Source organism: Neospora caninum, chromosome X (genome assembly GCF_000208865.1).
Source record: "Neospora caninum Liverpool complete genome, chromosome X".
Classification (NCBI taxonomy): Eukaryota; Apicomplexa; class Conoidasida; order Eucoccidiorida; family Sarcocystidae; genus Neospora; species Neospora caninum.
In genome coordinates this window covers 2,938,028-2,965,554 of record NC_018396.1, presented here as the reverse complement: position 1 = coordinate 2,965,554, position 27,527 = coordinate 2,938,028, and the positions used below count along the sequence as shown (strand labels likewise).

The 27,527-nt window shown below is 57.8% G+C and overlaps 2 protein-coding genes across 2 annotated transcripts; one reads left to right on the top strand and one right to left on the bottom strand.

The window, feature by feature from the left end:
• Nucleotides 1-3,977: 3,977 nt before the first annotated feature.
• On the top strand, nt 3,978-15,891 carry NCLIV_048290 (conserved hypothetical protein; the record flags this gene model as incomplete). Its single annotated transcript, XM_003884381.1, has 3 exons — nt 3,978-9,422; nt 9,899-12,484; nt 12,859-15,891. 3 exons carry the CDS (start codon nt 3,978-3,980, stop codon nt 15,889-15,891), a joined length of 11,064 nt encoding a protein of 3,687 aa, XP_003884430.1.
• A 5,323-nt stretch (nt 15,892-21,214) lies between these two features.
• Nucleotides 21,215-26,468, bottom strand: NCLIV_048280 (Palmitoyltransferase erf2, related; the record flags this gene model as incomplete). The annotated part of the gene is made up of 11 exons (XM_003884380.1): nt 21,215-21,371; nt 22,027-22,075; nt 22,522-22,664; nt 22,988-23,058; nt 23,454-23,562; nt 24,158-24,245; nt 24,613-24,663; nt 24,927-24,973; nt 25,437-25,547; nt 25,862-25,988; nt 26,303-26,468. 11 exons carry the CDS (start codon nt 26,466-26,468, stop codon nt 21,215-21,217), a joined length of 1,119 nt encoding a protein of 372 aa, XP_003884429.1.
• Nucleotides 26,469-27,527: the final 1,059 nt, after the last annotated feature.

The window sequence follows — 27,527 nt, the reverse complement described above, 5'->3', positions numbered from 1 at the left end:
CGAAAGCCTCAAATAGAACCCACGTGTGGACTCCGATATCGTGAGAAATTGCGCAGGTTGAGGAGACGGTCGATTATGACTGTTGCGGGATGAGAGCTCTCACTTTTTTGCGCGGGTATTTTTCCCGGCTCCCGGAGCACTCACTTCGAACTCTCTGAGGTCGCTTTGCACAGACCTCGACGCACGGCGTACAAAAATAGTGACAACAAACCAAGCCTAAAGGACACCAGCTGAGCTTCTGCCACGCAATATCTTATTCCCTCTATCGCTGTGAAACACACTCCCGTGTGGGTCCAGGATCGGAACCCACATCTGCCATGAAAGGACGGTCGCTTGTCTTCCACTAAGAACGAGTGTCGCGCAAGTCAGTGACAACTCATGTGACAAAGACGCTATCGTCAACCGGAGGCAAAAGCCAAGGGATCCTTGAGGACCGGATATAATGTAGCCTCACACGTGCAAGCTCAACTGGACGCAGAAGCGTATCGTCGCATATATGACGATCGACGGACACACTGCGGTACCGTCGGCAATCGAGGCTTCTGAGGTTCGCGCCTCCCTTCCTGTCACCGGCGCTGATGATTTGTGCAAGCCTAAGTGGGAAAGAGGGTATGCGCTGGGGCCACTACGCTTGTACCCGAGGGACGATTAATTGCCGTGGCGTGCGTACTCGAGTAAGCCAATCGTCTAGAAAGGAGGGAAACTTGGATCTCCAACCTTCAACCCTGTGGCAGTGCGACAGAGGACACTGCCGTGGTTGCCGGAAGAAGCTGGTAGAGTCAGCCCCGGCCTGACTGGTGGTTCCCGATCGAGTAAGAAGACTGATGAGCGACTCTTTGGCTTCCTGCTCTAAAATCTAAATGCATCGTATAACTGGTTTCTTATTCGAAGGTCAGCAGGAGAATGATGACCCGTTTGTGGGAAATTGGAATTCTGGTGTAGATGAGGACGACACAAGCATGCCTATCCGACTAACTGGGAAACTGAGAAGCACAGTCGTGGGAAGCATCCGTGCTGAGACTCGAGGACACTTAGCTTTGCACTGCTCCACTTAGCGTGACTCTCTATCGAGACAGGTGACTACTGAGTGGTGCGAAGGGTTTACTCATCGGGTTCGACGAGCATTCTGCCGCAGGCTAACAACGAAAGCAGCGAATCCGGGAGTGAGCACTAAATGGCGCCGTCTTACGTCTGCTCCATCAAAATAAATAAGAGTTAAAACCAGCAAACACCACCCGTTCTTCGTCCGTGGTTGATGCGGTGGATTCGGACACACAGACGACCTCCATGCGAAATGCGCTCGGTCACATGTCCGGCGTGACATGTTAGTTTGTCATCTTCCGTTGCCTGCAGCCTCTTTCAGATTGTTTCCCATGTCCTTCTTTCTAAGAGTTACATTCGCTCGTCCCATAAACCAGGTGTTTCCGTTGTCCTTTATGACCCCCCGTTCGACGCGTGGGTCAGAAGAGACAGGACACCGCAAACGGGCCTCTCTAGGCTTTCGTTTTGTGGAGTGCAGTGGAAGAACCGCTTCCGAAAAAAAGTTGACTTTCTGCAACTCACCGTTCTCACAACAGATCTCAAGCCTGTGGCGGCAGAACGGTTTGTCGAAAAGCATGTCTTTGTTCCCAGTTACACGGCGGTGACGCTGACGGACGTACGAGTCGCCGAGCCATCTGCAGGAGACAGCGCCGCAGTCCGGGCAAAAGAATGCGAGGTTTTCCTCCGTTCCTTTCAGCATCCTGTACAGGTTTTGAGTTCTCCTTCGGTTTTACAGAGAGGGAAACGTAGGCTCGCCACATCCTCCTACGATACCCGTCTCCTAGCGGACGTAGCTGCTGCGCTTTTGTGCACCGGGAGTCACCGGAGAGAGAGAGGTAAGGCACGAGTAAGCGTCAGGGGACCCGTTTGGATTGAGAAGAGAAGGAAACAGCAGGTTGCTTCCCCTTTACAGTGAAGGAAACAAGGAGTGGAAACGAGGAGGGATCTTTTGTATAATGCAAGTCCGTGTCCAGCACACAGAGTGCTGACCGGGCACGAAGGAAGTCCCGTCCAGCGGAGGCGCGGAACGGCAGACACGCCGTACGCTCGACGAACATGGCGAGAGGTCCAAGCTTGCCCCGTATTTATACCGATTTGTCTGACGAGGCGGTGAAACGTGTAGCCTCGCCGTTTATCATCTCAGCACTGGGAAAAGTGTGCAGCAGAGGGCCAGACGACAGCGATCGACGGGCGCGCAGCTCTTCAGTATCGGCGGAGGACGACGCAGAGAGAGCGCGCTGGACGCCTAGCTCCCAAGAGAGAGAAAAGAAGGTCTATTTTGAGTACGCCACGCACAAATCGCTTTCCACTCTACAGTCTACACACGGCACCGTGCAACTCTGGGACGGACCACAGAAACCCGCCCCTTCTTTTTGATGTCGCTGCGAAACAGGGGGAGGATCGACGATAGAAAGAGTTGAGGCCAGTGTCGCTTCACGAAAACGTCGCATTTTCCCGGATGTCTCGTCGCCATCCGGGGTTGATCCGTTTAGGCATGGAACTTCTACACGTCGTTGAACCCGTCTTTTGCTAACGATGTTACTTTTTTGTATTCCCGCTTCTCTCCTTTGTATTCGATCTCGTTCGCGGAGCACTGAATTTCATGCTGTCTTCTCTGGTTTCGAGTAGCGACGTTTCTCTGTCCCGTCTGGTAGCCGTCCCCCAGCCAAAAACTACCGTCTCGGTTTCTCGTTGTTCAGCTCTTTTTTTTCGTCGACGGAACGCAACGTGCCGTGCTTTGAAACGAGAACCTACCTGTACATGCAGGACGCTTTCAGTTTGCTTTGTAATCATGGAAACAAGGTCTTCCTTTGCGGCGTGTTCCTGTAATTGTCGGCAGCTGTTGGAGGGGAACCTCGAACGCGAAATCCCCGTGCTCCGCAGCTCAGAAAAAACTGGTAACAGTGCGTGCTCTGACTCCTAAACGAAGCAGGCGTGGGCCGGAGGTCCGTACCATCGAACAGACAAACTTTTTTCTTCCGGTGGCCGATTTGCTGTTCCGGCAGGAACCCGCCCTTCTTGTCAAGGCACTCAGATCCTGCCGTGTGTGTGATCTCAGCGGCGCGTTTAGGTGGAGGGTATCCTCCGTAGGTCTTGTTCTGCCGTCTTTTCTCCCAGTCTTCGCTGCTTGTTGTGCCACGACTGTCCGTCGCCGGTGACTCCCGCTTTGTTCTTTTGAAGGCGTACAAGTTTTTTTCCGTATGGCCCCGTCCCGATCGTGAAACGTTGTATCCTGTATGCTACAGTCTCCCCTTGGAACCCTGATGAAGTGCCCTATACGCCTTCCTAATCTGAGACTCCACGTGTTTCTGTGCCGGAACTGCGGCTTGCCTGTTCCGTTCCTTGTCCCCAGCCTGGAAGCTGCCAGGGACAGCTTTCGCTGCGCCACGCCAAAGAGCAATGGGACAAAAAGCGTATGACTCGGTTGAAAGGCGAACCGTCCTCTCTTCGCAAAGCGAGCGAAACCGGTGGAGCGCAGCTGCCTGGCAGGGAACGTGTAGGAAACCGTGATACACCGTCGGGGGGAGGTCGGCTGGGGCATAGCTGGCCGACGGACAATATCCCCGCAAACCCGGTTTGCAGAATGGTCAAAGAGAGCCCTTTGACGAAACGGAGCAGTTCCCCACATGCCTTTTGCGTGGTGAGAAGGGACTTTGAGAACACATAACGTCGAGGACTGCTCGGTGGTCCACGGCAGCACCTCAGACAAGGGAGTGCCGCGTCTATACAGCCGGCCACCCTCTCTCTTTCCCAGTGACGCGTTTCCTTCTTCCGCATGCCTCCTTGAATGGCAGTTTGTCTTTCGTCCCCGCCGTCTTTTTCGTGAAGTTGTCTCAGCGCTCCCCCGAGGGTGGTGTCTGCATTTTTTTTAATTTCTTTTGTTGCCTCCGACGGTGTGGCCTCGATGCTTCTCCGCTTCCTTGGGGCGAAAGCAGATGGCTGACGCATCCTCAAACCTGTCTGTTTCTCCTTCGCTATCGGCGGACAGCCAGCAGCTTGACGACCAGTCCCTCGAGGCAGGCCTGGGTGGCGAGCAGCGGAAAACGAGCGAGATCAGGTGTACAAACTGGGATGCTCCGGATAAAGCAGATGGGCCGCAGCCTGCCTGCACAGACGGTGACGTAGGCTGCGTGGAAAGCGACGCAGCTCCTAGACGTCCTGACGATCCTCTTCGTTCTTCGTTGGCCGCGTTCTCTGCGTCGTGTTCCTCGTCGTCTTCGGGTTCGGCGTCCTCGGCTTCCTCTGCGTCTCATGGTTCACCATCTTCCGCGTCTTCAAAGAGATCCAGTCAACCAAGTGAACATGCACGTGAAGGCGAAATAATGAAGGCGACCAGGGAAGGTGACGAGGCGGGAGAGGACGCACCGGTCGTCTCGCGTCGGTCATCTGGTTCATCGAAACACGATGTCGGAAAGTGTGCAGCTGCCTTGGCCCTTGCCTGCTCTGCCTCCTTGACTTCCGTTTCCCCACCTTGCTCGCCTTCCTCTTCTTCCTTTCCCTCTTTCGTTTCTTCCTCGCCGTCGGTGCTGGAAGAGAATCGGACGGTGGACGAAGGTAACGCACGAAAGACAGCAGAAGACGCGGCAAGCTGGGCGGCGGCTGCGAGCGAGAACGGCGTCCCTGGGCCGCCACGTTGCCCACAAGGCCAGGCGGGATCTGGGGACGAACGACGTGGCGAGGGGGAGGGAGAAAGGAGAGGCGAGGAAAGCGAAGGGGGGAGCGGGGAAGAACGCGTCTCCATATCGCGCAGATCCCCGCGTGGAGACGTGCCTGCCACGACGCGAACATCCGAGGAAGGCGAGCAAGGAGACCTCTCTACAGCTCGAAGTCGCATGCGTGAGGAAACATGGCCGACGTCTTCCGCATCGCCAAATGATGGCATAGACCGACAGGACAAAGCGGAAATCGCCTCGTCCAGTGGCGTCCCTGATTCGAACATCCAGGCGTCCTCTCCGCCCATTTCGTCCACAGGCTTCACGCCCTTCTCTCTCCCGAGGCTCCAGGCGGAACCAAACAGGCGCGGATCCCCAGAGGGAAGACGTGAAAGAGACGCGAAGGCAGCTGCGTCGGACAGCTTGCCTGCTGAGTTCGAGAGCGGACCGGCACGTGGCGAGTTCGCGGCTGACTCTGGGAGAACTGCGAAGGAATCGGGGGCTCTCGACCCGCCAGGCGGAAGAGCCATAGCCAGAAACGCCTGTGGCGAAGAGAACGGAGAAGGGGTCCGCCCTGCTCCCAAGACGTCCACTGAGGCACATCAGGCCGAGGGAGGCAGAGCGGCCTCGGGTCTGGGCGAATGCTCAGTTCGGTTCGCGGTTCCGCTCGAACCGACCGAGGAGGGGGAAGCGAGCAAGAGGGGTGGAGCAAGCGCGCCTTTAGAGGTCGGGCTGACAGAAGGAGAAGAGATCAGAAATGCTGGGGACTCTCAGGTCCCCCAGAGCGAGGACGACTCTGAGAAAGACGACGAGGCAGATGAAGACTCCGGAACGGGCGTTTCGCCCCTGTGGACCGAGCAAGACCGCGAAGGCATCGCGGCGATTCTCCGTGCCTCGCCTGGCGAGACGCAGGCCGAAACCACACACCGCCTCTCCTTCCTAACGCGTCTTTGGCAGTACGGCTCTGCTTCCGACTTGCTTTCCTTCTCCGATGCTGCAGCGGCAGCCCGAGCTGCTCGATGCCCGGTCCACGCGGGAGAGAGGACGGCAGACCCTTACTCACCACTGGGGGGCCAGGAGCTCTTAGGAACTGGAAACTCGGGGGCAATGACGCATGCTCAGGAGACAGGTCAGACCGATGGGGAGTGGGATGGACGTCCTGCGACTGCGACACCAGGAGAGACAGGTGTCCCCGACGCGATAGGGTCCGAGACCTTCGACGCGCAAGAAGCTGAGGGAGTTGTCCGAGCGCTTCGGGTGCTGGATCGGCGCATGCAACGGGAGAAAAGGAGAGCAAAGGCTCTGGCTCTCCCCACCGCTCTCGACACGCCGCATGCCGGCCCAGACGCATGCGGTCGGAGCGGCGAGACACAAAAGGAAGAAGCGGCTGTTGCAGAACAATGTCATCCGAGAACGGAAGGTGAGGACGGGATGGACCGCCAGCAGAAAGTGCATGCTGAGCGAGAGACGGGCGGACTTCAGGAGGCGGAAGCCGTCGAGAGATTCGGAGGTGACAGGAAGGACGCGAATCCCGGTGCCGAGCCGGGCGGCCACGCAGAGGCCGGACCTCCGCAGGGGATGTCTGCATGCCCCCGGCAAGCGGATCATCCCTTGAGAATCTCCGCCTGTGCGGTGACCGAGGATTTGCAGCGGGGCATTGTGGGGTCCTCTGAAGGCGTGCTCCTCGTCTTTGACCGGCTGGAGACTTCCCGTCGCGAGAGGCAATTGGAGGAGACAGAATCGTGGTCGTCTGAGCTTCCGTTGTTCCCTTCGCTTCTCGCTTCGAGGGCTCTTCGGGGCGGCGATGAGCAAACCACGTCGAATTCTCTTTGTGGACACTCTCTGTTTCGTCAACGCCTTGCTGCTGTCCAGAAGAGGGCCGTTGCGCCGTCATCGTGTGGGGACTCAGAGACGGCATCGGCACCGTCAATGTGCTTTTCAGGCGAGCCGCAGAATATGTTTCTCCTTCTCGGGCATGCCGCAGAAATCTCGGCGATTTCGTCTGACCTTGCGGGAAAGCATGTGGCGTCGACAGCGCTAGATGGGCGTCTCCTCGTTCACCAAGTGCCCGTATCTCCCCTGCGGACGCAGCGCCCTTCCCAGTCTCCATCTCCCTCGGTTTGTGAAAGCAGGGGCTCCGACGGGAAGGGAGGATGTGCGGCGTTTGACTCCTCTGCAGCGTCTGTGGCGAGCAGCCGTGGAAGCAGCAGGCACGAGGGGACAGGAAAGGCTTCTCGGTCCTCTCGAAATTCTGGCGCAGGGTCCGCGGGACCCGGCAGGTGGGGCACAGTTGCTTCGTCATTCGCGGCCGCCGCCCTCGGCTCGTCCTCCGCTTTCCCCGCAGCCTTCGTGGCCCCACCGCCTGCCGCCGCAACTCCTCGAGACTCTCTCGCCTCGGTGGGCACGCACCGAGCTTCTTTGTCATCGACGTCTTCTCACCAGGCGACTGCGCCCGCAAGTCGCGTCTTTGTGGACGAAGATGAAGGGCGAGAGGACATGCAGCAGGCGCTGGGAGGGCGAGAGAGGCCGACGTGGGATGGCTCACGGCACGATCCACCGCTGGGCCCCGTCGGGGACGCGGGCGACACCCGGGCCGGAGGCGGCGGAGGTGCGGCGAGCGGCGGACGCAGTCAGGAAGCTGGGAGTTTCGCGGAGAAGCGAGGAGGGAGAGAGGAGAAAAGCGGACTGCACGTGGACACGTGCCTTGACAGAGAAGACCAGGGTTTATCGAATAGAAGAGCTGAAGCGCTTGACAGCCAGCGATCGGACCCGCCACCACGAGAGCACGAGGTGTGTATCGCTAGGAGACGGCGCCAGACTCTGAACTCGGAAGTTTTTCTCGTGCCGCCCCTCTGGTCTGTTGCCTTTCCTCAACCTCTTCTTTCGGTGGCTCTTCATCCGTTCTACGGAGACTGCAGAGACGCCCCGCTGGCTGGGACCGATTCGCGGGCGTCCATCGATAGGCGGGACCACAGGGGACAGTCGCTCGGCCCCCGTAGTGCTCCGCGCCTCCAGCCCCAGCGTATCCAGGGAGGCGCGAGACCCGGGGAATCTCAGTCGAAAGTCCACCGTTTTGCTTCGTTCTCTCGGTTTTCTTCATCGGCGCGGCCGACGGGGTCGGCAGGGGCTGTTGCTCCCGCCTCCCCAGATGCGGCTGAACCCTGCGTCTCGCCTGTGCGACAAGCGGTGATTTGGGGGAGCGCAGACGGACGCCTCGTGCTGCACCGGCGTGGCTTCTTCTACTCCTCCAACAGCCTCGTTCACGCAGGCGAGGGCCCAGTCGTGAGTGTCTCCTGGCGCCGCTCTCTGGTCGCGTGGGCGACGTCTTTAGGTGTGAAAGTCTTGGATGTCGACATGCAGCAGAAAGTCACCTTCGTCCCTAAAGACTCTCCGTGCGCGCTGGTGGACGCGCCAGGGACGGCGCCGCTGGGGTGCGGGGCAAGCGCGTCGGCCGGCTCTCGCCCGCCGTTTGAGAGCCGAGAACGAGGAGACAGGCCGGCCCGCCGGGGCGAAGGCCGACAGGACGGGGGCACCGGCGTGACTGCGGAACCCTGTCAACTCGTCTGGGCTGCGGACGACGTCCTCTGCATCGCGTGGCCGACTCTGGTCCGCGTCGTTTGCATTCGGTCCCAGGAGTTGTTGGACGCCTCACAGTCGCCAGGGTTGGAGACAGACAGGCCTGGACAGGCTTCTGAGACTCATGAGCAGGGACAGGGCCCCAACCGGCGATCCGACACCGCTTATCGGCGGCTCGACAATGCGCAGGAAAACGCGAAGAACATAAGGGGAGTCGGCCACGGAGACAACGGGATGGCGCCACCGGTGGTCCGTGGGGACCCGAACAATCAGGCGTCGGGCCTTGAGGCCGGAGGAGCCCACCTAGCGGTCGGACGCAGTCCAGTTCAGGACGCGACAGGGGGAACGGGGAAACTAGTTGTGAAGTTCGCGGAGGTGGTTCTCTCGCTTGCGTTTTCGTGGGAGTCGCCCTTGTGCGGCCTGATCGTCGCCCCTGTCAGCAGCGGTAGGGTGTTTGATGAGCTGGGCGGGGTACACCTCGACGAGGGCGGTGGGGCGGGCGCCTGCAGCTGGGCAGTCGCCACCAAGGAAGAGACGAAACGTGCAAACGGATCTGTGACTGGCTCTCTTGAGGGCGACGGTCCTTCCGCCGGAAGGGGCGACCCAGTCGGCCAACAGGTCGGGCGAAGCCACAGCCGAATTCTGTTCGCTGCCGTCACGCGTCCGGCTTCTTCCCCGCAGTGGAATGGCTCTCTGCCCCGTGGGGATGATGAGGCAAGGGAAACAGTAGAAGAGAATAGCTGTCGAGACAAAGTGTCCAGCGCTTTTCTAGGGTCTGCTCCACGGCCCTTCCAGATCCGTTTTGTGAACGCAGAGGGCGACGTTGTCCGCGTGGAGCCGCTCTCTCTCCCCGTAAGTTATGAGGGAGGTCGTCCTGCCGAGCGGCGCTTGGAGCCTCGTTCGGGCGGCGATGCGGATCGAACGGGGACGGAGACTGCTGAGGCGGCTCCTCTTGCAGGACGACCCTGCAGAGAGACAAAAGTGACGGAAGACGCAGGTCGGCGAAGCGTGCGACGACCGGGGGGGAGCGAGGAGGGCGGCGAGGTGTTGCCTGCGGAGACACGAGGCCTCGAGCGACTGGGGCAGACCCGCATGGCCAATGCCCCCTGGCTCGAAGGCGCCTTCCTCACCAGCGATGCCTCCGTGTGGATGGTACGGAAATGACGCAAGTCACCGACATCCTGACTTCATTATACGCTCTAGCATATATATATATATATATATATGTAGATGTGTGTGTGTGACTGCTTGGACACGGACGTGTATAGATCGATAGAGATACAGGCGTAGGTCCCTCGAGGCGTCGGTGGATACGTAGACGAGTCTGCAGCGGTAGATCGTGTTGGTCCATGTGTGCGTTTGTCTCTGCTAACGGGCCAGGTATGAGTGTGTCTCGCGTGTCAGGTTCTGATTTGTGATTTCGAATGCTCGTCGTGTGATTGGAGGCCCCACCAGGTCGGAAAACGCAGAGGCGTTGTCAGGTTAAGGCCTCGGTTCTACAGGCGTGTTTTGCTGGATCAGAAGTCGCATTCAACTGCAGAGCTCAGTTTTGCCGCTGTGTTCGTTTCTCCGTCGCGCGTGTCCACTCGAGGCGTCTCCCTCCCTTTTCCTTGCTCTGTGTGTCCCAGCTTCGTCCTCGCAACGACGCGGATCGCGGGCTAGCTCTGCTGTCTGGGAATCGGCGGCGGTCACCCCGTTGGCTAGCTGAGGTCATTCGCGTTTCCGGGCGCGTGTCTTGCAGCTTCCAGTCAGCTGTGTGCAGCCGCGTGGTTGTCGAGTTGCTGGCGTCAGGCCGGTCTCTCCTCGCTGCCTCGCTGGTTCCGCTCGTCGCCCCCAGGACGCCAGACCCGACAACGGCGTGGGTCCGCCTCGTCCTTCTGTTCCACTCTGTCGGCGCTCTCCATCTGTTGCTTCTTTTCCTTCCTGCGCCAGCCCCGCCGTCTTCTCCGGAACATGCTTTTTCTCCCGCTGTCTACGAGCTCATCCTGACTCTCTTGGCGTGCTGTCCGCCGCCGCATGCACCGAAACCGTCGGTCTCTGGGGACATGCCCGCATTCGTCAAGAGAGAGGCGACAAATGCGGAGGCGGGAAGCCTCTCTGGAAACGCTGCGGGCGAGGACGCGTGCGCCGCAGCGCCAGCCGGCCCGCGGAGCCGCTGCTTGCCTTCGAGTTCTTCGCCGGATTCTCGACGCGCAGCAGGGCGGCGCCGTCCGTCCTCCTCGACTGAAGCCGAGAAGCCTTCGCTTCCTGAAGAGCGGGACGCGGCACACGACGAGGAAAAGGAAGGCGAAGTTGGCATCCCCTCGTTTGTTCGGAAGGCAGGAAGGGAAGAGCGCATCTCTCTTGTTCTCGGGCCGTCGGCGACGCGGAGGCGAACCAACACGGAGGCGCGTGAGGAATCATCGGCTGCAGAGACAAGTCGCGCCAGAGCAACAGAGTATGCAGCCGCCTTGTGCTTCGCCGTCCAACACTGGCAGTTGCCGTTCGCGACTGCCCTTCGGCTTCTCAACCGTCTCCGCTGCTTCGTCTTTGGGCAGTCTCCAGTCTCCGATCTCGCGGTGCCTTCCTTCACGCGAGCGACGGTGGCCGAGCCAGACTCTCCGAGCGACCTTTCGTCTTCCTCCGCGGCGCGCGGCGCTGAAAACACCTCTCTCCTCGCGCTTCTTCTTCCGCACTTTTCACCGGAACCGACGCCCAACTCAGAGGCGAGTCCTGCGGCCACGGCACACAGTGTCTCCGATTCCGGGGGGCGAGCGCATGCGCACGCCGCGAACCTTTCAGACCCGCCGGGCTCTCCTTCGTCTGGGGCGGCGCAGCCACCGGCGTGTGCGTCTGAGAACCGTCCGGAAAGGCGTTGGAGCACGGCCCGTGGGAACCAAGCTGCGGAAGCTATTGCATGCGCTTTGAGCTTCCCTTGCTTGGGCGTTTGTGGGGGGAAGAAGGCGTCTGCCAGGCCGTGTGCTGCGTGCTGCGTGGACGTTCTTCTCTTGGAGGTTCCTTTGCCTTCGAAGACAGCGGACAAGAACAGATTTTCAGCCTCACCTGCACTGCCCAGGTCCCTTCCCGCAGGCGCCGGGATCTGCTCCCCCAGCAGCAAAACGGCGAGTGATTGGAAAGGGAACAGGAAACGGGATGCCTTTCTCCTGAGAGCTGCGGCCTCATTAGCCGTTCCGCTTCTTCTTTTCGACGTGGCCTTCGATGCGCTTCTCAGACTGCGGTCGCCCGATGTCTTCTCTTTCCTGGCGAGCTGCGCGTCCCGCGTAGCCAGCGCCCGAGCTGCCGCGCTCGCCAAGAGCACGCGGCGCCCCACAGCCTCGACAGCGGGGAGCGGTTCTCTTCAGTACAGCGGCCGGTCGAGCCTCGCGGGCTCGCGCCTCGGCAGCCGCATCTCGTGCGCGTCGCCGGAAAGGGGACAGCTCGACGCGAGCGTCGGAGGCTGTCTCGTAGATGACAGGGACGGGCGATGGAGCCCGACCTCGCGTTTAGCTGCGAGAGAGCGAGCGAGCAGCGTCATCTTGGACGAACGGGAAAGCGAAGAGAGCCTTCAGACTTTCCCTGGTCTCTTTACGCGCAAACCGTGTCCCGGGTCTTCCAGGGACGTAGTTGACAGTCCCGGCGAAGTTTCTGGGCGCCCTAACTCGGGCCTGGAGAGCGGGCTTCTCTCGACGGGTCAGGCGGCCGGGGAGACCCCGGCAGTGGAGCTCGCAGAAGAAGCCGCGACGATGGCAGCGGAGACAGCTCTCGAACACGTCCCGGAGAGAGCGACCGAGCTTCTCCGGTTAAATGCGGTGCTGACGCTTCAGCTTCTGATGTATCGGATTCGAGGGATGGGCGAGGCGGAAGGCGGCGGACTTTCGCGACCTCAGGGGAAAGGAGAGCTAGAGTCTGACGACCGGTGGGCGACGACGGAGACACCTGTAGAAACAGGACGGAGAAGTGGTGAACGAAGGAGTGCTCTCAACGGGCTCGCTGCAACGCCAAGCGGGGACAACGAGTCTGCTCACGGCTGGGACTCCGGAGGAAACGGCTTGGTGGCAGGGAAAGCGTTTTCAGAGGACGCGAATGGCTGCCTCGGCAGCGTGTCATTCCTGTTTCCCATTCCTGCTGTCGTTGAATCGCTGAAACGTGCGCAGGCGCCTTTCTGGCTGTATGCATACCTCAAGGAAGTCTTTCAGGCGTGCCCCGAAGCGACTAGGAACTACTATCCTCTACAGGTTCGTCTCTACACCAGAAGCGTCTTTCCTCGATGGCTGTCCGAAGATAGCACCGCGCTGAGAGCGAGAAAGGCGGAACGTAAGGGAAGAACAAAAGGCAAATGCGGAACACGGTGACGCGGTGGGAGACAAACGAGCAAAGAGAGAAGGGAGGAGGCTAGTGCCACCAGGGCTTCTTTGTGCCGGCAGATATGTCGGGGCGAGGATGGTTGGTTCCGTCTCCGCACCTCCCAAGTTTCCAGCGGAGACTCGATTCCGCGAAGAGACCTTAGCTTTGAGGCCGTCGTGAAGTGAAACCGTAAGAGGCTCTCGTCCACATGCCGACGTTTCCTTTCCTCGCCCTGTGTGTGTTTTTTTTCCGTCCCTTTTTGCAGATGCGCCTGTTCCTGCGGTTTGCGCCTCACCTCTTGCTGTCTTTCCTTCAAGCGGCTGACGGCGGGTACGACTCCAACGAAGCTCTGGCTGTTTGTCGAAGTTGGGCGCGGCATTCGGGAGAGGGTGCGGGGACGCCCAGTGTCGCGCCCTCTGGCTCCTCTCTCTCGTCGCTTTTCCCGTCCCTCGACTCTGCGTCGCCTCGCCAGCCTCCGGCGCTTCTCCACTGCGAAGCGTTTCTTCTCGGGCGTCTCGGCCGATACAGCGAGGCGCTTCATCTCCTCCTCGAGGATCTGGCCGACATCCCAGCCGCTGTTGCCCTCGCGTGGGAAAGCGCAAACCCGCGCGTCTGGGAAATGCTCGTTGAAGGCGTCGTCCAGAGACCGTGCTTCATCACAGAACTGCTGTCGGCGCTAGAGGACCACTTGGCGGCCTTCGCAGCGTACAGGCGAGACAAACTGCCGTGCTGGGATGAGGCGCTGGGCGCCGCGGCTCTTCGCGGCCGATCTGAGAGCTCGGGAGACGGCGAATCCGCGACGCTCTGTGAAGACTCCGCGTTGCCCTCAGAGGCCAAGGTGCAAAATGGGGACTGGGGCCCGCCCGTGTCTCCGCACGCTGCTGAGATTGGCAGTTTCAAGGGCACACCAGAGGATGTGTCCCTTCCCAAAGGCCTCCGTTCGGACAAGGGCCGTTCGTCACCTGGCTCTCCTGTCGCTTCAGAGTCTGCGTCGCCTGGGCCGCGAGGAAATGGCGCGATTCGCGAGCCTCCGCCCCCGCAGCCATTTGACGGGAACGACCGCGCAGCGAGGCCTGACTCGGATCCCACGCGGGGTCAGGTCTCGTCGCTCTTTGCATTTTCCGCGAAGAAACGCCGGCGGACTGTAGAAGGCACCGCAGCGGAAGTCGCGGCGCGAGCGGCGGCGGCTGTTGCCCCGCTGGAGCTTCTGAAGCGTCTCCCGTCGCATGCGCTGCGTCTGGTCCCGCGTCTCGAGAGGCGTCTGGTGGTGCTCTTCCATCAGCGAGAACTGCGCGATGAGTTCTGGGAAGCTGCAGAAAAGTGCCAAGAAGACGATGTGCGCGAATTGACCTCCGAGCTGTTTGTGAGGCGACGCCGCGGAGTGGCGGTGTGTCCTCGGTCTGCCGGTTTCCCGCCGAAGGACGAGGCGGACCCAGTCAGTGCACACCGCGCGAGGACTGAGACGCGAAGAGAGAGGGAGAGACAGCAGACGCGCCGACTCATCGAAGCCATTCGAAAGCGACTCAAAGAATACCGAGGTGAAACTGACGAAGGCGACGCGGATCAGGAGAAAAACGAGACGCCAGATCCACGTGACGCCCGAGCGGAGACGCTGCGAAGGCCTCCCGAGGCGGACGACGCCGGGGACAGGCGCGCGACGGCGTCCACGAGTGGAGACCTTGGGTGGGGACACGCCGGATCGTCAATCAACAGCTACCGCCCTTCGCAGGGTCTTCATGCCTCCGCGGAGAGAGGCTCGGACGCCTCGACGGGGTACCAGCCGGTGGACGAACGCGGTCAGAAAGGCAGGCTTTCCTGTGAAGGGCAAGCGGAGGAGATCGAGCGAGACACCGAGGCCAGGGGAGACAGTGGGAGGAGTGGGCGAGGCGAGAGGAAGGGAACGGAGAGCGGGGTCGGGGAGGAGAAGAAGAATCGCCACCAGAGTCTCCTCCGCTCCTTCCTCGTTCTCTCTGGAAGCTCCAGCGGGCGAAGTAACCGCAAACAGAGCAGCAGTCGGTGGCTTTGGGGCAGCTCGCCGCGGTGTGGCGCCCGTGGCCGGTCGACGGAAGACGCGCCTTCGGCTCCACCTCTGGGCGGCGAGGGGCGAGAAGACAAAGACGCTCTGGATCGCCAAGAAGCGGCGGTGGAGGCACACGCCCAGGCACGGAGCGACGCGCGTGGTGGGGGGGAGATGAGGGCGACACCCAGTGGGTGCGAAGGCGAGCAGTTTGCGCCAGCCGAGACGGGTTCGGCGACGGTGGGCGCCAGAGAGACCGGCGGGGGTTTTGAAGAAGAGTCGAAAAAGGGTCAGTGGGCCCAGCAGGAAGGCAAGACGGAAGGGGAGAAGGTGACGTTTTCTCACAAGACGCGACGCCTGCAGACTCTCCTGCAGGACTGGGGCGATACAAGCGAGACGGGAAGGCAGAGGGGCGAAGACGCTCCCCTCTTTCTTCCTCCCTCGACGCGCTGCGTGATCTGCATGCAGATCGTGGGCTTGTCGCCTGGCTGCCGGGTCGAGTGGCGATGTTCGCCTTCGCTTTCCAAAGGGCCCTGCGTTCCATTGCCGGCTGTCGCGGAGCGGTCGCCTGGCGGCTCCGCGTGTGCGCCGGATCGTCTGTCTGCGGACAGGCCTGGAGGGCCTTTGTGGGGTTCATCGCAGTCGGGCCCCGGTTCGGGAGGCGCGGCCAGACTCCGGAACCCAGCTGTGGCGGCTGTCGCATTTTTCTGTGGACATACAGCCCATCTGGCGTGTTGTGTGGCAGCACAGGAAGTGGATCCTGAGTTTCCCCACAGCTCCAGTACGCGTCCGCTCGTCGCTCTCGGTTTTCGCCAACTGGCTTTAGCCCCGCGCCGTGTCTCTGTCCGTGGACCTGGAGCCTCGCCGCGCCGCGCGCGTTCGCTGGGGCGTACCTTCGGACCCCGGACGGGCGAGGGTGGCGACGTGGCGATCGTTGTGCCCGTAAAGGCGAGAGACGGGCGAACACGAGCAGACCACAGACCAGGGGAGGAAATGTGCGCGGGTCGGGGAAACAGCCTCGCCTGTCCTGTTTGTCAGCACACGCCCTTGACGTCTTGGACTGCCGCCTGGTGCAGCTACGGCGAGAGGAACGCGGTTGCTCTGGGGACAGGCACGCACAGCCGAGATTCCACCAAAAGCGGGAGAGGCTGCTTTCTCGAGGAATATTCGGGGCTCTTCGCACAAGACTTCAGAGGCGGAGACGGCGAGAACAATTTGGCATCCTCTGACTCTGTCGGACTCCCTCAGCACATCGAGAATGTGGTGAATGGCCTTTGGTGAATATGCGCCGGTGTGTGACGGGCGCGGCTGCGAAGCGGGAGACGGACGGAGAAGTGCCCGAAGAAGGAGCGAAAGCAACAAGGAAGAGAGGAAGGAGAGAGGCCGAATCGGGGGGTTCGTCGATTAAAGGGAGGGGACGAGAGGAGCGGTGGGGAGGCCGGAACTGTGCGCTGTTGAAAAGTGATTTGCGCGATTGGACGACAGTGGACAGCAGCGTGCCTGAAAAGGAAACGAAAGAAGTGAAAGAGTGCATTGAGGATGGCGGGGTCGCAAAGAGACAATTGCAGAGAAGAACGGTGCGAGCACAGAGAAGGGGCGACAAACAGTGTGGACCACAGGGAAAGCGTCTAACGGGTCACACGGGCATTCAAAAAAGAGCAAGAAGCAACAAGGTTAAAGAGACAAAATGCGGTTTGGGGGCGTGCCGGAGGAACATTGGGGAAGGGAAGGGACAGGAAACGCAGTTAGCAGACAGGGAGGGAAGGCATTTTATACAGTGAAGTAGCCGGCACGGCGAGAGACAACAGAGAAGGATATGTCGAAGTGGGATAGGGGTTCCACACCTGAACTGTCCTCGTCCAGAGTGGGAGCAAAGAGTGATAACTGGTGACATGTCTCGCGATGGGGTGTGTGCTTCTCTTCCCTCTCTTGTGCGTTCGTATCTCCGTTGTCCCCGGCTTCACTGACCTAGTTTTTTGTTAGTGTGGATCGACTTGTAAAGCTGAAACATACACCTGGGTGTCTAGGGACATGCAGCAGGCCGTTTCCACGGTCGCGAAGCGCGTTCCAGCGCGTTCCTTCGTGGTGGCGAGAATGCACAGACGCGAGAGGCTGGTTGACGCGGCAGCGCCACACGGCTGGGGGCCTGCAGGACGTGCAAAACCGAAGGCGTTGTCCACCGGTTGCCAGAAGGCAGTCGCGCCGCCACTTGCTTAGTTTTGAATTTGAGAGCGCACTGTGGCTGAGCAGCTGTTCTTTTCTCCCAAAAACGACGCTTGGGAGTGAAGGCCACTGTTTCCACTCAACAACGACAAACGCAAAGCCGGAACTGCCGACGGTTCCACCAGGAGGAGGTACAGCGAGCAGCCTCGTTCCGTAACTGTGGAAAAAAATGAGCGCCAAAGCGTCCATGAGTCCATGACCCATCACGGTTTTCGAAAGATATTGCTCCCGAGGCCGCGATCGGCACACACCCGTGCGAGGTTCTTACCTCCACTTCACTGAGCGCCGAACGGGCTGTTGCGTTTGTCCCGAGAGTCGGCTCCAGATCGATGCCGCGAGACAGTTTTCCGTTTCCTTGGACAGCAGCAAATGCACACCAGCGGACATGCCAACGTCTTAGGTATTACTCGCCTGACTCTTGCTCACGTACTCAAAAAAAGCACGGAGTGCCCGCGTGAAAATCTCTCGGGAACGGCAGTACTCTGGCACACCGGTCTCCTTGCTGAACAGGAGAGGCCGACTCGACTTACAATGTAGGGCCATGTCTTTTCACGTCTGGTTTGTTCAATGGATACAGATGCTGACGAACCGTGAGAGAGAGCGAGGGATGTCGTTCCACTTTCCCAAAGGCTCGACGATTCTCTATGCGGGCGACACACGAACTCTTCCGCGGGGAACTAACCCTAGAAACTACGGACGGGTCGGCGAGCGCGTTTTTCTTGCGTTGCTGGTTAGCCTGAATCTGGGGAATTACCTCCAACTGTCTCCAGGATGATGGATGGTGACCAAGCTTTTGGTCCCGACTGTTGCGTTCTGCTTGAAACAAACGCACGAGCCTGATGACGACTCCAGTCGGCGCGACCGCAAGCGCTACAACGCACAGGAAGCGGCGCTTACGACGACACCCTCGTCACGTCAATCAGCACAAACCGACCGGTGTATGCTTTTAATGAACAGCAAAAACAAACGTGGTGTGTTGAGAAAAACTGCAGTCACCTCCGCACACCGTAACGCCGGATGTTTGACAGCATGGCTCTCGCCGCTCGCCTCGAGAGAAAGGCTGCCAATGAGAGCCTCTTTTGAGAATCGACGCGTCTCTGAGAAACGAAAGTTCTCCTCAGGGCACCTCAGCAACAGAGTTGAAAGCCCATCCGGGACGCAGATTGCGAGGTGTTGGCGACTGAGAATGGCACCGTCTAGATGTCAGCTTACTCGACGATTGGCCTCCAGTGTTTTGTGCATTAAAAAGGGCTATTCGAATCAGTGTATTTAGGTAGGAAAGCACCTAGCAGACTCTCAGAAAAGTCAGTACGCTGAAGACAACAGCCGAATTGGTTCTAGCAACCGTTTCGCGGGCCAGCTTTTCACTACCGGAGGCGGCGTCTTTCATCCGGAGGGCTCTCTCACTGATTTCCAGACAGCACACCTCCATGGTCGTATTGAGAAGCGAATGAGAATGCGTCTCGCTACCTTCCACATGAAGATATCGTCTAAAAGGGGGTTTTCTTTGGACGCTACAAAACGGGTTAGTGTTCTGTATATGCAGGCCCGAGGTACCGACACACGTGTGGATCGCCCTGCGGTAGGCGCCATCGCCCTACCAGCAGCCTCTTTTCTTTTGGTGTTTCTTCTCCCTTTTCCTCGCGAGAATGCGTCTTGCTGCACTTCTGTCCTTCATTGTTGACACCTCGCCCGCGTAGGCCGTTTTGTCACAGGCGCCACAGTCATCCCGCGTGCTCCTCTCTGTGGCGGCTTTGCCTGCCGAGACGCGGCTTTGCGCTTGTGTGTTGGCCTTCACTTTTACATCCGGCGTTTCCCCTAATTTCCTGTTCTCTACCGCTGTCGTCTCACCTGCACGCTTTGCCCCTTTGTTCCATCTCTCGCAGGCTTCGTTCGGGCACTTCCTCGTTTCCTCCGGAGCCCTCGAGGCCGCGTACACACGCTTGCTCGCCTGATATCCAGGGACAGTGGTAAAGGGGCGAGTTTCTAGCGCTCCGATCGCTTTCGCCTTCCAGCTGAATGCGTTTTCTCGGATTCCTTGTGCGACATCTTCTGCTTGTCGCCGGCGATACGGTCCGCGTGTTTACTGCTCGCTTCTGTGTCGATTTCAAGTTCCACTGCACCACAGCTGAATGCGTTTGTATAGGTACGTATATATATATATATAATATGTATATGCATATGTATGGTCAGTTTGGGGCCTGCATATATGTTTATACGCATTACAGTCATATGTGTACGCGGGCAGATGGCTGAGATATGTATTCCCAGCGTCTCGGGCTGAAACGAAGAAATAAATCGCTTCTTTTCATCTGATGTCTGACCATATCGGCAGACGTTGTTCCTGCCCTCATCCTGCTTGGGAGAGGCCCGAACCAGAATGGATAAGGAGACCCTCAAACACGAAACCAACAAAACTTGGAGTGGAACCCAGTTGCAGCACGAACAGGAAACCCGTTTATTCAATGGTCCCTGTGCCTCCATTGATAGACTTCTGTTCATACACTATATAATATATAACCGTATACACACTTACATATACCATCCCCTATTTACACTGATACATGCTAATACACATACGTGTAGATGCGTATAGATTTGTACTTCTACTTATAATTACTTTTAGGGGAACTTCCGGTACACACAACTCGCGTGTCCTCCGCATTTTGTCGTCTCTCCTTGCACGGCAAAAAAGGCAAAGAATCATTCGCTGCGAGGGAGAGACAGAGAAGGAAGATCCACACGGCAGCTTCTACATTTGTTGTGTGTCAGCGAAGAAACCCACGGAAATCTGGCAAAGCTTCTGACCCTCATTTTCTTTCCGTTCTTCCGCTCCAGCGTTCACACGCCATCGCAGCTGTTAATGCGGAGTGTCTTTTGGTTCAGCCGTCCGTTTCACGGAAAGGTTGCAGTGCTCTGTTTTTTGGAAACTAGCATGCGTCATCCAAGGCTGCCCACGACCTATGCTGTGTCACGTTTTGAAAGTGGCCTGTGTGTACCGAGTGTTCAAAACGGGGATGCTGTTTTTGAGCGATGACGATCAGAGACTGAATGCCGCACACAACGTCTCGGTTCTGTGCCTTACTCGATCTACTTGTTTCTTCGTTTCTTGAAGGCTTCAAATCGTTTTAGGCTTTAAGGAAAAAAGCACGCCACTGCCTCGGCGCCTCTCTGCCGCTCGGCGGCTGCGTTAGGAGTTTCCCCCTGTTAAAAGACAAAAACTTCACCGGCAAATCGGAGCCTGCCTTGCAAAAAACCACAGACCAGAGAATAGATGCCTGGCCACCGCCTCTCGAAATGCCATGACTCAAATTTAGGGTAGTGCTTGGCTTCTCCGGGGACAAAAAAACCCAGGAGACGGACCGTGAACATACACGGCACCTAAACTGCATTTCTCGCCGTCGTGCGCTTCCCCCGGAAATGCTCAACCCCTATGCTTCACTTTTTTGTGAAGTTGACAAGAAACCCTAGGCGCACCCGCGGAGACGGAGCGGCGCAATGCGTAAACGGGTTGCGACCTGAGATTGTCGCCCCCCCCCCTCCCCCCCATCCCGCCTCGCTTTTTGTGAGAATCTTTGTCGGCTGCCGCGGCCGAGACAGGAGACAAAGGGACTGCGAAAGATACGCAGAGTCCCGTTTTTCGTTGCCCCCTTCTCTTCCTGCCACGCCCATCACGTTTTCCAAAACACGCGCGAATTGGCCAAAGGTCGACAAAAATGCAAAACTGCATGCACCCGCTCCACGCAGGCCAGTGTGCCGATGCTTCATTCAGACAAAAAACGGGAAAACTGTACAAGACAAGAGGCGTCTTGTCCCCCTGCGAACGAAGTTCCTCTCCGGGCCATAGGACGACGGCCTGTTTTATCTACACATGAACGCACATAAAATCTTTGTACGTGTAGACGCAGGCAAGAAACGAGATGTTGAAAGACAACCAGCAAGACAAGCGAGGCAGATAGAGTGGTCAGCCAGAGAGATTGGCCGAGAGGATGCGAGAATGCTTTCCAGAAATCTGTACAGACCGAAAAGAGCGGTACAAGTAGCCGGGTTCAGATAGCTAAATGTATGAGGCCAAAGCATACAGAAAGAGCTGCGCATTCGCACGCTCTGGCGGCTCCATCGCCATCCGAGAAGAAGCTTCCTCCGACGCCCGCCAGAGAGCCTCTCCAGAGTGTTAGCATTCACCAGCTACAACAAAGGAAAATGCGTCGTCCTCTGACTGTTCCCTCTCCCTGTTTGTATCTTCTCTTGCTTCAACAAGCGAACATGATGGAGGCCGCCTCATCTCGCAGGCCATGTCGCCTTCGACTCACGAGAGAGGTCTGACGCGGCTTAAAAGAAACCGTGACGCCCTGCGTCGCCCTCGAAGCTTGCAGACACTTCAGAATGACCGATGAGATAAGTCATGGTGCTTGTCGAGATGAGACCCGCGACGCCTCGACGAGGCCAGCAAGAAAACGCCCGGGCATTTGCAGTATTCGACCAAGACGCCAAGCCTCTCTGGGAACGTTTTCGCCCGCCCAGTCTGTGCCACGTAGCTGCGAGCAAAACCCGAGAAAGGGCAAGTGCGCAAGCAATGCAAAAACGCGAAATGGAAAGACGTGTCGGCGTCCTAAAGGTTCTCGAATCCACACAAAACCGTAAACAGATATACCCAACCACAGCACACCAAGACACAGACCAAACAGTGGAACACACGGACCCTGTCATGTATAAGCTTACAGACGCCTACATATGAACTGATTACTGTGTTCAATCCTGGCACCGACCAGAGTTAGTGCATCTATAAACAATTGTGTATCTATGTATATGCAGAATTTGTATCTTCGGTTTATATCAGATTTTTCGAGGAGCTCAAAAGAAGCCCGAATGAAGCGAACGCCCCTAGGCGGAGTAAGAGACCCGCAACCGGGAGGATTTGGGAAATCTGTGGGGGTGTAGAACCTTTCCGCTACCGCAGCGGAACTCACAGGATGCCACCAAAGCAGGCGAGCACCGATCAACGAGAGAGTGTGAGACTGCTGCTCCAGATACTACCTATATACCGATATATATATATATATATGTATATGATTTGTAAGGGTACTTGATTCATCTTCATGAATCGCTCTACAGATTGCAGAGAGAAAGTCCATGAATGTAGTGGAGAAAAAGGACAAGCGCGGTTCCTTGAGACGTGGTTTCGTGACCTACCTAGGCCCGACTCGATGGCACATGAATTGACGGACGTTATAGATACAGCCTGCGAGAGGAAATGGAGACGTCAGTCGAACGCCAGGATCTAGAAATATCAGCGAATGTCTCCACATTTCCGGGAGCCTCAGGGCCAACAACACGAGATAGGAATGCGTCAAGGCCATCGGACATTCTGTCTCACTCTCGGAGATGCATTTCGTGCTTCCTTCTCTCAGTCTCCCTGTCCCTCGATTGCTCGAGAATTTGACGTCGGCGGTCGCCGAGTCTACTCTGTCTCTTTCTCCCACCTCGTTTTTCTGATCGCGCCCCCTCCAGGCACGATAACCTTCGTCTTCAACGTGTCGCACTTCCTTTCCATTTCCGTTGTTTTCCTTACCACTCTCGGTTTCCCCGTCCGCCCTACCCTTCTGCGTCGTTTCTTTCCTGCTCATTCTTCCCTTTCCCCGTCACGTTTCCCGCGGTTTTCTATCTTCCGTTTGCGAGCGGACTCACCGTGAGAATACGGATTTTTCTTGGTGAATAGCTGCAAGGCCTCTTCGTTTGTTGTGCGGTTGTTTGCAATCAAATAGATGTTGAAGAACAAGAGATGGAAGACCGGGATGGAGCAGCACACGCCGTAAAGGAAGAGAACCGCGCTGCAGAAAACGGAGACGGAGGGTTGCATTCGCGGTCGCAGCCTCCGGAGAGGGAAACAGGAACGAAAACGACGCGAGAGAAGCAACAGCGCAGAGAACCAGACACTCTCGCGTTGCAGAGAGAAGCGGAAACGAAACGCTGGTCGCAAGCGTGGATGCACGACGAACAATGACGACAAAGGAGGAGCAAAGACGAGGATCCGCACACCGACAAGGGCGCAGCGGAATCGAGAGAGGCTCCAGTCGATGCGAAGCGAAGAGGGGTCACCAGAGTAGCGGAGCAAAACCAAACATGGAAAAAAACGGAACAACCATTCGCTTACAGATGAGGGCATCCCTTCACGGTCTTCCAAACCGACGCGAAGCTCGCAGGACCTCGACTGTGAATTTGCGTCTGCAAAAAATGCATCGTGCCGAGCACAAAAAAAGGTAAAAAGGGGATCAAGTCTCTGCGCTAGAAAACCCTCAATGCACCCCTCAAGCGTATCATGGCCCGTCACCAAGCTTGCGACCGCACGATAGATCAGGCCGCATCATCACAGCGGCAAAAACACAGGAGAAGCCTGTGCGCAATTCATATCCTTCACTTTTGCGTATCTGCTCTGGCGTTGCTTTTCCGTCCTGATCAATCGTACACAGCATTTTCACGCCTTTGTCGACGCATCTAAATATGCACGTGTAGTCGTCTCTGCCTATTAGGTACACCTCTTTCGGCTTCGACCAAATTTAGAGGTTTCCTGGAGTCGTGGATGCACGCCGTGGTGTATCACGTGTGATGCTTCACCGCACATGGAAGGCGACGCCAATGCCGACGACGGCCGAGAGACAGTAGAGGGCGCAGAAGACGAGGAAGAAGAAGAAAATGCGATAGTTCCGTTCGCCGACGCAGTTCGACACCCTGCAGAAAAACCCCGAGACGCAGATACGAACCGAAAGTGACCACGCGCGAGAAACACGAGGCCTCAGGTTACTCGCGAAGACCGACTCCTTGTCGCTGTTGCTGGTCGGGAGCTTCGGTCTCTCCACGGCCGTCTCGCGAAGGTACTGCCAGTGTTGCATTTCCCTCAAAAACGTTGTGTTATGTGAGCGAGACGCCTGATGATGCTCCCTGAGGACTTGCCTCTCACACCCAGCGGGTATCGTCTCGTTAGGCGCAGCATGCGAACGCAGCTGCCTCAGACCGACAAGAGAGAGCAAAGCCGCATCAGCGAAAGAACGCAGAGAGAGAGGCTACGCGTGGACCAGCGCGAGGCGAGAACCTTCCTCCACAAAAGTCTCGCGCCGCGCGCCCCGCCGCCATACGCCCACCCACCCCCAGGGTCCGGAGCAGCCAGGAGTGTGGCAGTCGAAAAGAGAGGGAAAACGCGTTTTCTCTCACTTCCGTCCTGTCTGCTTGCTGCGTGCGTCTAGAAGTCACCCAAGCCGGCACAAGACACCAGCGCAGGAGGAAGAGCGAGGGCGACAGTTTTCCACAGAAGACTTCGCAAGCGTACCAAGGACAATGGTGGTCAAACCGCCGAACGCAGTTGTTGCAGACGGAGCAATGCTTCGAGCGAGGAGGCCTGTACAAATAGCACGTTGCTGGAAAGGAAAGACAAGACAACACACACAGATGTTGTCCAAGATCTCTAGCGCAGCAGAGCGCTAGGCGCGCTGCTTCGCCCTCTGTGGGTTGGTCTTGTCTTCTCGGACGGCTGCGCTGCCAAACAAGCTGTTTGGGATTCCCTTGGCTCCTCTACCGAGGCAGAGACTCTTTAGGGCGCCCCGGAACAGCGGCGAATGCGACGCTGCTGTGCCTACACGATCGAGATCCACTACTCAGGCGGGGGCCAGGACATTTGACTCCAGCAAACGCGAAGCTAGCCTTTAAAGTCGCTCGCTGTCTACCTGGAGAAAAGGGCGGGTTCTGAAGGGCGAGCAAGCGTGCGCTTTTTTCATTTATCCTTACTGCACCACTTCTGGGGGACACTGACGCCGTTGATCGTGATATACTTTACTCCTGCGGGAAAACGGAGAAGCCTGCAGAAACCATTTGCATGTCCGTGGCATTGGGGAAGTCCGTGTGGGTCCAGTTTCCACAGGCACTTTTGTGCATGCATGAAGGGGCGAATGCTGGGCTTCACGCACGTCTGTCTCCCGGCTCCCAGACCGGCACTGGGCGATGCTGAAAAACAAAGCCCCACGGCAAAATCGGTTTTCTTCGATGTGTCTGGTGGGGATTTGGCGGCGGGGTGGCCAACAGAAAACAGAGAAAAGACCTACGGTCCGTTCCACGAGGAAGCTCCGTTGGACAAGGTTCTCGGGGAATGCTGGGAGCAAAGGGACAAGCAGGAAAATGAGAAACTACACTGCCAAAAAGACAAATAGATATCCATTGAGCGCCTCCTGGATGTCAATACGCGTAGGGTGTGAGGTAGTCAGAGGTCGACGCGCGGCTGCACGTCTCGGTGTTTCCCCACCGATCAACAAGAAATAATTTATTGATTTACTAAGGAGAGGTTTGTGGATATGATTTTGAAGATGCTGTAGTTGTTAGGAAAAGACTTTTCTATCAACGAGTTTAGCTCCCGAGGAGAGAAAGCATGTCAGGCAACTGCGGACTCGGTGTGGGTGAGCTGTGGAAGTGTGTTTGCTTCCCTGCTCAGACACACAGACACGTGGAGGCCTTGAGTTAGAGATCGTCGCAATGCGTTCAAACGCTATTTGGTCGTTTTTAAAGGCACGTTCCATCTACACTAGCGGACGACTTCCTCAAGGCTTTGAGAAACGCACATTCCAGGGTCGCTGAAAGCGACTGGGATCAAAGTGCCGAGCGTCGCGGTTAGCAGCAGGCCGAAGGTCCAACCCGTCGCAACTTGTCTCTCCTCAGGAAGGCAGGGGAGTCTGAAAAGGAAAGAAAGCACAAGACGAGCTGCCTTTGTCGCAATGGGCGCTCGACGAAAGGTGGAACTGTGATGCCGGGAACGAAGATGGATCCCGCCTTGTCACACTTTTTCCAGGCGACGTTGGGAGCGTGAGGGCTGGTTCGGACTTGCTGCTGGACTGCCATTCCTTCTGCGCGCGGCAGTAGACGTGATGCTCAGCGAAGGACTGCCGCAGAATACAACAGAAAACTGGCCATATGGCTGCGCCAAAGGGGGCTAGAAACCAAGGGGAACCGACGGATTCGGCCGCGTCACGGGCAGTGTTGTCCTTACACACAGGGATAGAAGAGTAATGCAGGTAAGATCAACAGGAGGAGCGTAACCATAAGAAGACCAGGCTCTTCTTCGTCTTCGTCCTCGTCGTCCTCCGTGTCGTCAGGTTCGTCGTGGTGTTCCTTTGCTGGGTGGAGAAGGAAGAAGCAAGGAATGCGTGCAAAGCGGAAGTGGAACGTCGACCGCGGCAAAGACACCCCGACGGGACGGGAACTCAGCAACGACCCGAAACCTACCCAGAGAAAAAGGCCGTCCCTCATCGCCGAGCGGATAACGCACACACGCCCTGGGGTTTTTAAGGCCTCTAGGCAACGAACACTCATACAAAAAGCCAGAAGGCTGCTGGGGACTTTAGGTGTCTCGACCACGCCTGTTCCCCGATTCCTGTGCCCGCAAGACTGCACGCGATTGGTCTGTCGCGTTTCTTTTCGTGGACCTTACTCGGGGGCGGGCTGCGAGGCGCTGCATGCAAAGACTCTGGACGGAAAAGCAGGCCTCGCTCAAGGTCTTCTTCGTCGTCTGTCGCACACAGTAGATCTGTTTCGCTTCCCTCTGTGTCCTCAGTGGATGCGCCGTCGCCTTCCACTGCTCCGGTGAGGTCGTACATTCTACCCCACGCTCAGCACGCGAAACCGAGACACCGGCTGCCTTTTCATCCGGTGCTACAAAAAGGGAGGAGAAAGAAAACGCGGTGTAGATGCATCCTCCTCGCGGGGCTCATTCTGGAGAAGCAAAAGAGCGAACCCAAGGTGCGCGCCACGCCGGCGGCAGGTGTGCACTTTGATTTCCCGGGGTCTTTGCAGAAAGAGCGACACACCGACGTGGGATTCGCACGCGTGTGCGTGAAACACACCACCGTGGCGAAAAAGAATGATTTCGCAGAAGGGGAGGTCGGACTGCACGCCTCACACAGGTAGCTCTCAGTCGAGTGGCCTAGAGGACGACGGCCTTGCAAGGGAACGCACGACCCGCCACAGCGCCGCGGCCGGTATGTCGCGCTAGAAAAAACAAACGTGACTCCTCTAGAGAGGAAGCGAAAGGGAAACAAACGTCCCAGCCCGCAGCTTCAACGGGATCCACCGATGGGGCACACACGGTGGACGAACCCCGGCCTCAGGGGCCCCGGGTTAGGGTACCGTGCGCGGGCTCCGGAGAAAGAGCTCGAGAGAGAGAGAGGGGGACGACCGGCGTCCAACCATAGAGAAGGAGAGAAGGCAGAGACAAAACGAGAGAACTGACGACCAACAACGGGATATTTCCAAGCAATCCACATTATAAAGTTGACTTGCCATATAAGCGTGGCTGCCTTGCACACAGCTTTCCAAGCTAGGCCTCCCGGCAGGCCGCACTAACCAGCTGTCTGGTGCCCAGGTCTATGTGCAGAATGCAGTAACACATTCAGTTTTATGAGCAAAAAACGCAGTTGTAGGAAGGCAGGAAAAGGTGTCGACGGGTGGACAGCCCTCCAGGAAAAGTCGGCACTCTGTGAGAAAACGTACCCAGCCATACGGCCAATGTGTCTAGCGTGTGGTGGGTCGGACCCGACCCCCTGGAGCCAGGCCAAGTCGGGTTTCCGACACGGAAAGGGTCCAACTGCATCCGAAGATGTAGCGTTCCCGAATCGACGCATACGCGATTTGCAAAAGAAAGTGGGGGAAGATAAAAA